The 12,455-nt window shown below is 35.1% G+C and overlaps 1 protein-coding gene across 3 annotated transcripts in view; it reads right to left on the bottom strand.

Moving 5' to 3' along the window:
* The window catches only part of LOC114173632 (importin-9), a 32,248-nt gene extending 20,673 nt beyond the window's left edge, over positions 1 to 11,575 (bottom strand). The window contains exons 1-12 of one of the 3 annotated variants that reach the window (XR_003602533.1): positions 11,318 to 11,575; positions 10,553 to 10,614; positions 9,865 to 9,957; positions 6,949 to 7,120; positions 6,506 to 6,621; positions 5,970 to 6,056; positions 5,755 to 5,871; positions 5,578 to 5,641; positions 5,352 to 5,494; positions 4,661 to 4,708; positions 4,504 to 4,572; positions 2,187 to 2,262 (exon numbers count right to left, since the gene is read on the bottom strand). Coding sequence is in view for 1 of the 3 variants with exons in the window: in XM_028058123.1 (XP_027913924.1) it covers positions 2,187 to 2,262; positions 4,504 to 4,572; positions 4,661 to 4,708; positions 5,352 to 5,494; positions 5,578 to 5,641; positions 5,755 to 5,871; positions 5,970 to 6,056; positions 6,506 to 6,621; positions 6,949 to 7,120; positions 9,865 to 9,957; positions 10,553 to 10,614; positions 11,318 to 11,429 (1,159 nt within the window). In the remaining 2 variants the exon portion in view is untranslated. The remainder of the gene's footprint in view (positions 1 to 2,186; positions 2,263 to 4,503; positions 4,573 to 4,660; positions 4,709 to 5,351; positions 5,495 to 5,577; positions 5,642 to 5,754; positions 5,872 to 5,969; positions 6,057 to 6,505; positions 6,622 to 6,948; positions 7,121 to 9,864; positions 9,958 to 10,552; positions 10,615 to 11,317) is intronic. The other 2 variants (XR_003602532.1, XM_028058123.1) reach the window with 2 other exon arrangements.
* Positions 11,576 to 12,455: the final 880 nt, after the last annotated feature.

Below are 12,455 nucleotides of genomic sequence, written 5' to 3'. Positions count from 1 at the left end.
TCACCCCAGAAATGTTCAGGAACCTCGCCATGAATTAAAAGAGTGCGAGTGGTTTCCATAAGATGTCTATTTTTACGTTCAGCTACACCATTTTGTTGAGGGGTATAAGCACAAGAAGTTTGATGCAGAATGCCGTGAGAAGCCATAAATTGTTTGAAAGAATGAGAAAGATATTCACGACCATTATCACTACGCAAAACTCTAATAGAAACACCGAACTGAGTTTTAATTTCATTAAAAAAAGATTGAAAGATATGAAATAATTCCGAACGATGTTTCATTAGAAATAACCAAGTGCATCTGGAGTAATCATCAATGAAAGTAACAAAGTATTGAAAACCTAAAGTAGACTTAACGCGGCTAGGACCCCAAATGTCAGAGTGAACCAAGGCAAAAGGGGACGAAGCATCACGTGTGACACTACGAGGAAAAGAAGTACGAGTATGCTTGCCTAATTGACACGACTCACAATCCAAACGAGACAACTTGGACAAGACAGGGACAAGCTGTTGTAACTTGGCAAGGCTTGGATGACCAAACTGAGCATGAATAAGAGAGGGAGACTCCATAACTGCACCAATGTGTGTAGAGGGACGAAGATGATAAAGACCATGAGACTCATATCCTGTGCCAATCACCTGTTTCGAACTCCGATCCTGTAAACAGACAGAATTGTTGGTAAAAGAAACAACACAATCAAGAGAACGAGTTAGGCGACTGATGGACAACAAGTTAAAAGGAGACCCAGGGACATAAAGAACATTATCAATGGTTAAAGAAGGAAAAAGTTTAACAGTACCAACACCATGAGATGAGACTCTAGAACCATCAGCGAGTGTAACAGAAGGTAAAGGATTAGTAGAGGATAAAGAAGAGAACAAAGATTTGTTACCAGTAATATGATCAGTGGCTCCTGAATCAAAAACCCAAGGACCAGGAGAAGAAGATTGAGTCAGACCAACAAAAGATGTACCTGTGTGAGCAACAGATGCAGTGGACCGCCGTTCATCTTAACAGGACACGCTTACCTGGAACTCTTTCCAGGAAGACTTTCGATACAGGGACCTGCAATCGTCTAAGCCGGTTTTAACCATCGGCTCTGATACCATGTTGAGAATAAAGAAGATAGAGATTGAGATTAATCTCCCTTGTGTATAAACCACACATAGGGTAATCTATTTATAATAGAGAGAGGTACAAGTAAAAAGAGTAACTGAAAATAAAAAGATTAAATAGAAGATATTGTTTGATATTGTGGTTATCAATATCTAACAATATCTTAATAATATCAAACTATATCTAACAGTTTCCAAACCAGGAATGGGATATGCATCCACCAACTTTGAGGGGAGTGTCAACAATCATATTTTATTATTTCATAGTTGGCATATTATAGTTAAAGTATATGACAAAAATATCCCCATAGGGATCGAATTATAGCCTTGAATAATAAGGTTTTGACTATATCTCTAAATAATAAGGATTTGATTATATCCTTGAATCATAGGGATCTGATTATATCCTTGAATAATAAGGATTTGATTATGTATTGAATCATAGGCATCTGATTACATTAAGTGTTGTCATTATGTTTCCTAAATTGGTTTTCCAACCTTTTATATTTATTTATTGTTTGAGAAATACCTAATATTTGAGAAAACCATACAATAGCAAGGGTGGGAATTGGATCGTTAGTATCCTTGAATGATAAAACGCATAAAAATTTAAAAGTTTAATTATAAGGACAAGAGTTAAAATCATTATCATAACAAGCACCAAAATAAGTAAGATGAAGGAAAGTAATTCAAAATAGGAAACTAGCAGCCAATGTAAAATAAATTAGCAGCCACAAAGTTAAACTAGGAAATAAAGTCACAAGGCGTGAACTATAAGGTTCACAGTTGCAATCACTTTAGAATTTGTTGTAACTAACAGTAGTCATCAACACTCTGCGCTGTCAGTTAGTTAGATGAAGTGTAGTCTAGTCAGCACAACTTGCTGTGCAAGCTATTCTGCTAGTTAGTTACACTGAGCTGCAGTCTACTCAGCATAGCTCCTGTACAAGATACTTAGTCTATATAAATTCCTGTCCTAGCACTTCAACATTAGTAATGCAAAATCATTTTCAGTGTACGTAATCCCTTCTCTTTCAGCTTAGTTTTAGTTTCTTCAAGGGAGATACTGACCAGAGATGCGGCAGCTATAAGTGGCATCCTCTTCATCAGCAATGAACTGGTTAGCATCCGCAGACCATGTATGAACCTAAAAATAGAATGCACTATTCTTTGGTAAAAAAGTAGTAAAAGAATTCAATTGCAGGAAGTTATAAAGAAAAAGACAGATAGAACATTGAAGCCATAGCTATATATTGTCCTGTTTGCACTATTACAAAATACAGCCAAATACATCTTCTAGACCAAACCACAATAAAAACAATTGACAGCATATAACATTAGCCGATATTTTACAGCTGTCATATTTTAGGTAGAATAAAAAAAAAAAAATCCTTAGAGTAAATATCATGGTTGCTACATTGGGACCTGATTGACACTAGTTCTAATCATGCAAACGGCCTCTAACAATTGAGTTATGGCTGCATATATATGATACTTTGCAGGTCCACAGTGATGGAAACCTCATCCACTAAGTAATCCTTTTCTCATATTATGGAATTAAGGTATTTGCTGATAAAAAAAAGGCTAATATCAAACAATATTGTTATTTGCTTTTTAGACTTGTAATGTCGAATAAAAAAATGTTTGCCATTCTGACACAAACCTTCAAAAATTTACAAAAAATTTTAACAAAACAAAGCATTTCAAGAACAAAATATAAATACACAATTAGAATGGGTCACACCGATGAAAAACCCAAAGCATGAACCACCAGCAACACTGCAAAATATTTTAAAAATTAAGAAAAGAATGAAGTAAACGAAGAAGATTTCAATCATTATGTCATAAATATCTCGAAATTTCAATCACAGGTTGTCATATCACTTCCATAATATACAACATGCATGAGCCTCCGGTAGATAGCTTAAGCTAGAGGAGATTAACTAGTGAATCACTCGATGACTTGGTAAAATGGGTTCAAGTGAGTAAAGAGTAGTGATAATATTTGCAAAAGATGCAAAAGTTCAAAATCCATTGCTGCAACACCAAGCAAGATTAGGTTGGCAAATAAAATTGTGCTCAGGAGTATTGTCTGAACTAGTGCCAATACTGACGAGGAAAACCCAAATTGAGAAGGCATGGGTTGCGTATTATGAGTAACACGCAACTTTTTAAACTAGATACAAGAACAACGATGTGTATGAATTTGCCCCACCTTTGTCGTTGTGTTTATACCCATTCTCATTTTAAATTACTAAGACACCCTTAGTTTATTTAGCACTCTATTTTAAAAATTATGCAAATTATAGTTTACTAATTGTTATTTGGCATTGAAGAGTGTTGAATAATATGAAAAAGAGGTTTAGCGATTAATCTCCCTTGTGTAATACACAAATGATAGTTTATTTATAATGATATTGGGCCAAGCCCAGAAATACAGAATGGGTTGAGCCCAACTACTAAGCAAAATACTACATCATCTAACACTCCTCCTAAAGTTGGTGCATAAAAACGTATGTACCAAACTTGTTACGAAGATAGTCAATTCTAGGTCCTCGAAGAGACTTAGTGAAAAAATCTTCTAACTAATCACTCGAGTTGATAAACTCGGTCTTGATGTCCCAAGATAGGATTTTTTTTCTCAAATGAAATGACAATCAATTTCAATGTGTTTGGTCCTCTCATGAAAGACAGGATTGGAACTAATGTGAAGAGCAGTCTGATTGTCACATGCTTAGAAGAAAGAGAGTTCCTTGATCCCTTCCTTTGCTTTTATTTTCCTTAGTTTAAAATTCCATTAAGTTGGCTTGGTTGACTATTTTTAAGTTCACTTGTTGACCTTGACTTTGGGTTGACTTGTTGACATTGACTTTGGATTGACTTGTTGACTCAAAGGATTAGCTTAACCTAAAACCAACATGCTAATTCAAAATTAACTTGTTTTGTAGGTTCATTAAGAGGTGGGATAAGTATGGCCTTTTACTTTAAGAGACGATAGGGACGAGGGCCAGTATAGTCAAACAGCACTCATCTAGCCCGTTACCATCCATATGCAGGATGCAATCCATGAGAAGACTCCAATACACCATTTGCTTCCTCTCTATCTAACATAAAACATGCACATGTGCTGTAAAGTGATATACGAAGCAGTAAGAGGTTGGCATTCATTTTATGGTGAAATAACAAAATTAAAATAAATAATGGGTCAAGAAAGATCCATCTGCATTCATCTCAAGGAAGCTACAGTTTTCTATTCAAATGACAACCACAGCATTTAAAATAGCACAAGAAAGTAGAAACCGAATCTGCAAAAAGCCAGTCAGAGGCTACTAAGCAAAATGATGGAAAATATGAACAAGAGCAACGAGAAGATTAAAAAATGGTATACCTGCTGTTCTGTCATCTGAAGAAAAGCAATAGTATAGTACACCAATTCTCTGATATTAGCCCCAACCACCTATAGAAGTGAAAACCACTGATCAAAGCAAATGGTACAATAGAACACAATCAGCAAAAAAATATAGCAAGAATACTCTGAACCAAACCTTTTTCAGTCTTGTATTACCCACAATGGTCAGCATGAGTTCAAAGAGCTGCAAATAAAAAAATAGATGAAAAATGGTAATTCATAAGTTATTATAAAACATCATGGAAATGAAAGAAAAACACCATGTATTTTGAAAACAAACTATGGGAAAAGAAATTTTATTATTCTGAGGTATACAAGTTATGAGCTATATAGAGACTACAGAAGGTCTTCCAGTTGACTAGATCAGTTATCACAACCTCACAGTGACAGCTGCAATTAACTACTCTAAAAGAATACAACCATAATGATGGTTGTAACTGACTAACAATGCAAACCGCAGCCAGCTGATTACTTAGAAGTCTATAATTATAACTTTCAACATTTTCCTTACAATTCAGCAAAAACAGCTATAAAACACTCATAAAAGGTATAAATCCAACAAAGAGGTTCCTTTTCATGAATAAACTGATGAAGCACAATACTAATTAATGAAAAAAGGCTTATTTTCATTGCCGTGGCTGCTGTATCTCCCTTGGATTCAGGTTTGACCAGTTTAATATAGGGATTCTCCTTGCCAAATAACAAGCTAAAGGAGACCGTCAAAAGTCAGTCAGTTACCTTTGACATAAAAATATATTAAGCAGAATATTGTCACTTTATGCAATATAAAATAATCAACATGAGAAACTGCTGGCTGCTATCATCACCTGGATAACAAATGAATCAAGACTTTTCTCCGAACCATCAGAATCATATCTTCCATCATATGAATCTTCAGTTCCTTCAATAGCAGCTTTCTCATAAACTCTCAAAGAAGAGACAAATGTATTCCACAGAGGTCCTAGTATAACTACAGTGAAAAGCCTTTCGTAAACAAATAAGTCAAAGAACTAAAAACAAATGCCTAGAAACTCAACTTGGGGAAAAACATACCCTCAAATTCACTTTTAAAGAGACTTGAAAAATTTTGAATGAACTGATTCAAGCACTTCAAAACCTTGACAGAAAAATGCAACATCATGTTACTATATAGGAAAGATATGCATGTATGTGTGCTTGTATACTATACATACACACATGACACATATAAACACATATAGATAGATTAACCTCCATTCTGATACTCCAATCATCGGGATTTTCAGATTGAACTGGAATTTCTAGAATAGAAGAGAATTGGCCCATCCATGGTTTAAGCAAAGGAGCTATCAGAGAACTTGTTTCTGCCTAAACAGAATATATTTATCTGTTAATAATTTAAAAGTAAAACATACTAACCCAATAATCCACTCAATGAGTTCACAGTCACATAAGTGACAAAATACCTTGTAGACACCACTCATTGTCCCCAGCATAGATGTACAAGAATAGATTATAGAAAGGGCCTTTGATCGAATGTATTTGTCATATTTCTGAATGGCAACAAGAAAATAAGAAATATGTTTTTGGTGAGACAAAAGAGACATCAGTACACCATATAAACAAAAGAAGTAGTATTTTCCTTCATTTTCTTCATTTTTTAAATTGAAGAATTCAAAGATTTGGAAAAGTATTTAAATGAGTTATCAAAAAATTAACAAAAGGAAAGTACTTCAATTTTACCTCAAAAACATCCACTAACAAAATGGAAAAATATTTTTACAAATAAAAATTGACAACTAATATGCAAAATATAGGTAAAAGGAAAGGACTTCTTAATTCCTATAATATGCCCTCTTCCTTTTTGATGTTGAAAGTTAAGACAACGCCATAATGGAGATAATGTAGTGTAAAGATATAACGTAAACTTTTGATAATGAATAACTTCTTTCCAGACTTTTTGCATAGCCAATTTAGTTCAGAAAGATATACAAAATACAACCTGGGGAGATGATACAATTGTCAGCAAACTCGGGAACAGAGAAGGTATTAATGTTGGAACCATTTGATCATCCAAGTCCGAACAGAGAAGAGTCAAGCATCTCATGGCGCCATGCACTAGAATAAAATTATTAAAAGACAAATAATAAATCTAATTAACATATTGAAATTCCATAAACATTGTAACCCAAATATGGTACAATTATTGATCATAAAATTATTTCCAGAAAACCTAATAGAGAAAGTAAATGAATCAACTAGTAGCCAGCATGAAAGAAAATCAGCAAGCAAACCATTTACAATTCAGGGATATAAACTGCTCATACCATAAACGTTTGGTCTCTACTATACAAAATGGAGAGCTTGGTACAGCGAAGGCTTTTTCCCAATCATTTACACATACAAAATCCCAAAAAACATCAACTCAAAAAAAAAATTGCTTACCTCCATTCAAGTTGGCTTGGTTATTGATCAAATTTAGAAGAAATGGTAACAAATCTGGCCATAACTCCGGCCAGTCATGCACTGCAATAGATGCAACAGCCATACCAATGGCCGTACAAATTTTTCTATGAGGGTCATCCAATGCCAATAGAAGCATTCTTCGGATGATTTCCTGGCAATGTACCATACATTAGTTAGCATCAAAAATGTAACCAAGTAACCAGTTTAATTTAATTAAATGACCTATTACATAAAAAAAAAAAAAAAAAACAATTAAGATTGGCAGGGAACTACAAAAGGCTAATCAGTGATGTATAAACCTATCATTTAACATTCCAGAAATTCCGGTTCAGAAAACTAATATTATTTGGAGTGCCATATATAAGATCCACGAGCAAGACTTTGAACCCATTGTAAATAAGTCAAAAGGACAGTCAAAAGGCATAGAAACCTAGCTATTACCCTCCATCCTTATCCAATAAAAGAGAAATCCATCAGACCTGAAGCTCAATGGAAGGAAGACAAAGCAGCAGGTGGACAGCTTTGACAACAGATGTTTTTATGATAGTTTTTAGAGCTTATTTATACTACTCTTTAATAAAAATTTGTTTTTTGTTGCTTTTCATGTTTTAAAAAATTGTCCAATTATCTTAATCTTCTACATTATTATTTAAAAATATATTTTCTATAAATAAACACCATTGAGCAATTCATGAGCAAAATGCTAAGACAGCAGCAATCTAGATCCCTAAAAGAAGGTAAGCTCTTTGCAGGTTCTTCGAGGGGAGATACCAAAGGGAGTTGGCATTGTTGTGTCGTGAATAAACCCATATAGGAGACCAAGATAGCACATTCGACCAAAAACATTAAAGCAAAAAGGTTTGTTGGTCTTTTAATTATATATTGATCATGTAACTTGGTTCTATCTGATGTGGAACTTTCAACTAACTTGAATTCCTAACAATCTTCCCCTCAAGTGTATCTCCCTTTCACATTGATATGCCTCCCTCTTGAGAAAAAGCATCTTTTCAAGAGTAACTCAATGTTGGCCTTTCTTTGTATTACCATTCACCACAATGGGGCACACTTTCTTGAAACAAAAGACTTTCAATAAAAGAAATCCACAAACTTAGAATTCTCCACGTACTATATGTCATACTCATCTAAGTCAATCACTAAGACTAATAAGGCTCTGATACCACTTTCGATACTTCAAGTTGGACATGGGTTGGATCTGTTATTTCGTTTCCAATGCCACAAGTTGGACTTGGTTTCTGTCCATTTTACTTCTAAAATTTTGTGTTTGTATCTATAACATGTTTAGTTCCTAAAATTTTAAAATGTCTGGAAGTGGGATGGTGATAAAGATGATGATAATGGTAGTGGAGATGATATCATTAGAGTACTGAAATAGAAACTTTTTAGCTATTTAATTGTTATCACTTTTTTTTTATGAAAACTCATGTGAGACATCACTATGATCCTTGGCATCTCAACTAAGCTGACATCCTCAGGAACATCTATCATATGCCATCACATGAAAATTTCATTAAAAACAAAAAGAAAGATACAAAGAACTCATGGGGGGACCCAACCAAAACCCATGAACAAAAAACAGGCCAGCTATAAAGCTATACACAAGCTAAGAAGCCCTATACATAGGAAAAAGAAACCTTATCATAAAAGTCCAAACTTATAAAAGCTGGCATAACCCATACCATCAAAAAATTTCTCTAGAAGACAGGTCTAAACTCGCCGAAAAATATGTGACACCTTCAAATGAATACCACTACAAAACTTAACGCATTTCCTCCAATGACCTCTAATTTTTATCACTTTAACAACTTATGTTTTGTAATTGTATGAACTTATTATTTGGTATAGTTTGAACTTATATAGTAGTTATGCACCATTAAACTTAACTATTGTAGTATAGTGGAATTATTGTTTTACTAGTTTGCTTAATCATAGGGTTGAACTATTCAATTGGTATTGCTATTTGTTTACTAAATATTTTTTCATATGAACTAAATGATAACCATGGGTACAACTGTAAGCTAGTTACAGTTGTTATAACTGCAAGTTTATTTTTTATCCTTGTATTGTTGTAAATAGTTGAGTCTTACTATAGAAATGTAAGTCTTTGTGCTCTCTCAATATAATGAAAGCAGTTTCTTCTTCTACTCTGTTTTTCTAATACAACCTGACCCTGAATGGTGCCACAACTACTGAGACAGGAAGGCTCTATGCGTCTTAGGAGCAGCAAGCTCTGCTCTGCTACCCCATGACCACATGCAATTGACGACTATGGACTAGTCCTAGAACAATGGTGAATTGTGCCTTGACCAAACTAGTCGTGTGTTTGAATCTGCAAACAGCCTATTTGCAACATGCAAGGGTAAGACTGCATAACCATTAGAGAGTGAGAAGCCTTCTGGCACTGGTGTACAATAATTAAATTTTATTAAAACAATAAAAAATGATTGAGTTAGACTGTTCAATAAACAATAAACAAAGAAAGTATGGATTGTAGAAAATAGAAAGGAAAATGCAGAGTAGCTATGAAATGCTATATCCTGCTCAAGCCCAATCCAAGCTTTCTAGTCTGTAGCTTATAACCACCTCCAGCTTTGCAGACCTACTTCAGGACCTCACTCACACTTCCACATGGCATAACAACCTCTCCTCCTGCTTCTTCTTCACATATCCCTCTTGTACCTTTTATGGAATACACCTTTCATATTTCAGGACCATGGCCTAACTGCCACACTACTGGCCCATTATATTGGGTTCAAAGATGTCATCAATTTCTATATATTTAAATCTCAACTAAAAACAAGCTCAGAATATTTTTCAAAAATGCCTTTTAGAAATCCACTTAACAATAATACTCTATAGAAATAAATGCATATTTACCTTTTCATCAGTAGAGATAACAGGGGGTTCAAAAGTGTCCTCACCCTCCTGCCAATGCTTTTTAACTAACTGCTTAATAAGGACAGCAGCTAAGTACAACAAGGTTAAGTTATCCAAGTTCCCAATAAACGGAAGAAGGAAGATAAATAATTTACTGGTACAAATATTGGAGTTGTAATCCTACTATAGTTTTTCAAATGTGAATGGAAAAAAGGAACAGATAAGAAAGCATAAAACGTGTTTTATCCTAAAGGAAAAAGGGGGCACTTAGTAAGAGAAAACTTTTCTATTTTTACTTTTACTAACAAAAAAATGTCAATAACTACACTTTGTCTCCTGTTTTCAAAAAAGTTTGAACACGAAACACGAAAATGATAAAACATTGTTGTCACTATTTCATATACAAATATTTTATATCAGGAAACAAATAGAAAACTGAAAACATTTTCTTTAACCAAATGTCCCAAAAAATATCTATAGGATGGAAGAAACACAGCGCAAGAGTCCTCTTCAGATTACTCGAAAGATTATATAATTTGATGACAAGGAAAAATTCAACTCTAGCACTGCATACAACAGCAAATGTCACAAAATACTAACTTCTTTAAGAAAAATAATGAAAGATAAAAGGAAACATTTTGGCTCTGAATAAAAATGCAGAACATGTGATCATTATGATATAGGATATTTGACGCAGTCCCACCGCGAGCTCCTTGTTTGCAGTAACTTTTGATAATGCACTGCCAAAACCTTCAGGGCAATTTAACATTCGAAATTAACATAGAAAAATCATGATTGAGCAGTATTGAGAATTTTTGTCAAATAAAAACAGTAGTGAATGAGCACCCCAAGTTATGTTCTTGATCTCCATGGCCAAGCTAAAGGAATATATACACATTACAAAACTAGATAAAGCCAAACAGAAAACATGTTTCACTAAAATCAATGAAGTATATAAGTCACATTTAAGTATGAAAATACAACTTCCATTTACGAATGACAACTTTCAAGCCAACACTAGATTGATGGCATAACATCGCTGTCATAAGTTCACGCTCAACAAGCTACCACCCCAGTGAACATCTTCATTTCCTTGTTACATGCTTATGCAGATGCCTCCACCCCCTAAATACCATAAACCACTCCTCCTCTCATCATTTTAGTCACACACTAAAAACAAAAAACAACAGCATTGTCAAAAAAACTCAATTTGCCAAACTCATTATCCCCTCAAGTCCTCAACTAAAAAACAATTACTCCCACGCTACCACCACACCACATAAGCAGCAAGCACAACATCTAACAAACCACCCACCACAATCGCTCTTGTCTTCGAAAAGAAAATAAAATAAAAACAGTCCAACACAGACACTCAATAAGGTTTTCACACCACAGAGCAAAATCCACATTCAATTAGGTTGCAGGCGATGAAAATTGAAATGATGAACAAAACCTGGTTGGCGAGAGGCCTGATCGAGGGATGCCTCGGCGAAACATCGAACCTCTGGGTTGGGGTCGAGTGTGGCAGACAAACAATTGAGTAGCCATTGTTGATCTTGATCCATCAACGGAAAACCCTAAAGCACGATGGAACGGCGACGTTAGTGGTTTGCGCTGCTTGCCACTTCACTGGGCTGCTTTTTCCCGCTCTGCTGAAGAAGGATGGGTATATATATATAGGGAGAGGAGAGGCGTTTTCAAGTATTAGTAAAGAAGACTATTGAGCAGTGGCAGAAATGAAATTTTGTTAGTTGCTGTTTTATGCATCTCTGTTCCTCCATTTCATCTCTAGTTAGCTCTTAATTTAAGGTGAAAATTTATGACTTAAATTTTTTGTATATTAACTATTATTTTTGTCTATGTATTATATTCTCTTAATAAGTGAAAATAATATAAAATATTAAATCTATTTATAATACAATTCAAAGAATCACAAAAAGCAAAAAGTTACCCGTGTCATTTTCTTAGAATTTCAACAATTTCAAAATTCAAAATTTTTTTACCTCTTAAGATAATTTGGACACGTGTCATCGTATCAATTTTCAGGTCCTCTTTCTCACTTTCCACCACACTCACATTTTTCCTCTCTCTTCACTTTCCCTCTCTCTTCACTTTTCCTCTCAGGCCCTCTTACGCACTCTCCACTTCTCTGCCTCCTCAAACCTTAGCCATCTCTCTGATGCCGCCTCAGTCGCTCTCTTTCGCTCTTCCTCCACAAACGCGATCCACCTCTCTTCCACCTCTAACGCTCTCCACCTCTCTTCACTTTCCCTCTCTCGAACCCTACCATGTTTTACACACTCTCCACTTCTCTGCCTCTTCAAACCCTAGCCACCTCTCTACCGCCGCCTCAGATGCTCTCTCTCGCTCTTCCTCCACAAACGCTCTCCACCTCTCTTCCTTCTCAAACGCATTCGACATTTCTGTCGCGTCAAACCATCTCCATGATTCTCTCGACTCAAACCATCTCCACTTTTGTGTCGCATGAAACCCTCTCCATTCGAATCGCACTCTCCCCCTTTCTGCCTCCTCAAACCCTAGCCACCTCTCTGACGCCGCTTCAAACGCTCTCCTCAAACCCTTTTTTTTTC

This window comes from Vigna unguiculata, chromosome 2 (genome assembly GCF_004118075.2).
Source record: "Vigna unguiculata cultivar IT97K-499-35 chromosome 2, ASM411807v1, whole genome shotgun sequence".
NCBI classification, from domain to species: Eukaryota; Viridiplantae; Streptophyta; class Magnoliopsida; order Fabales; family Fabaceae; genus Vigna; species Vigna unguiculata.
The sequence above is the reverse complement of the archived record's forward strand: the minus strand, read 5'-3'. Positions and strand labels throughout refer to the sequence as shown.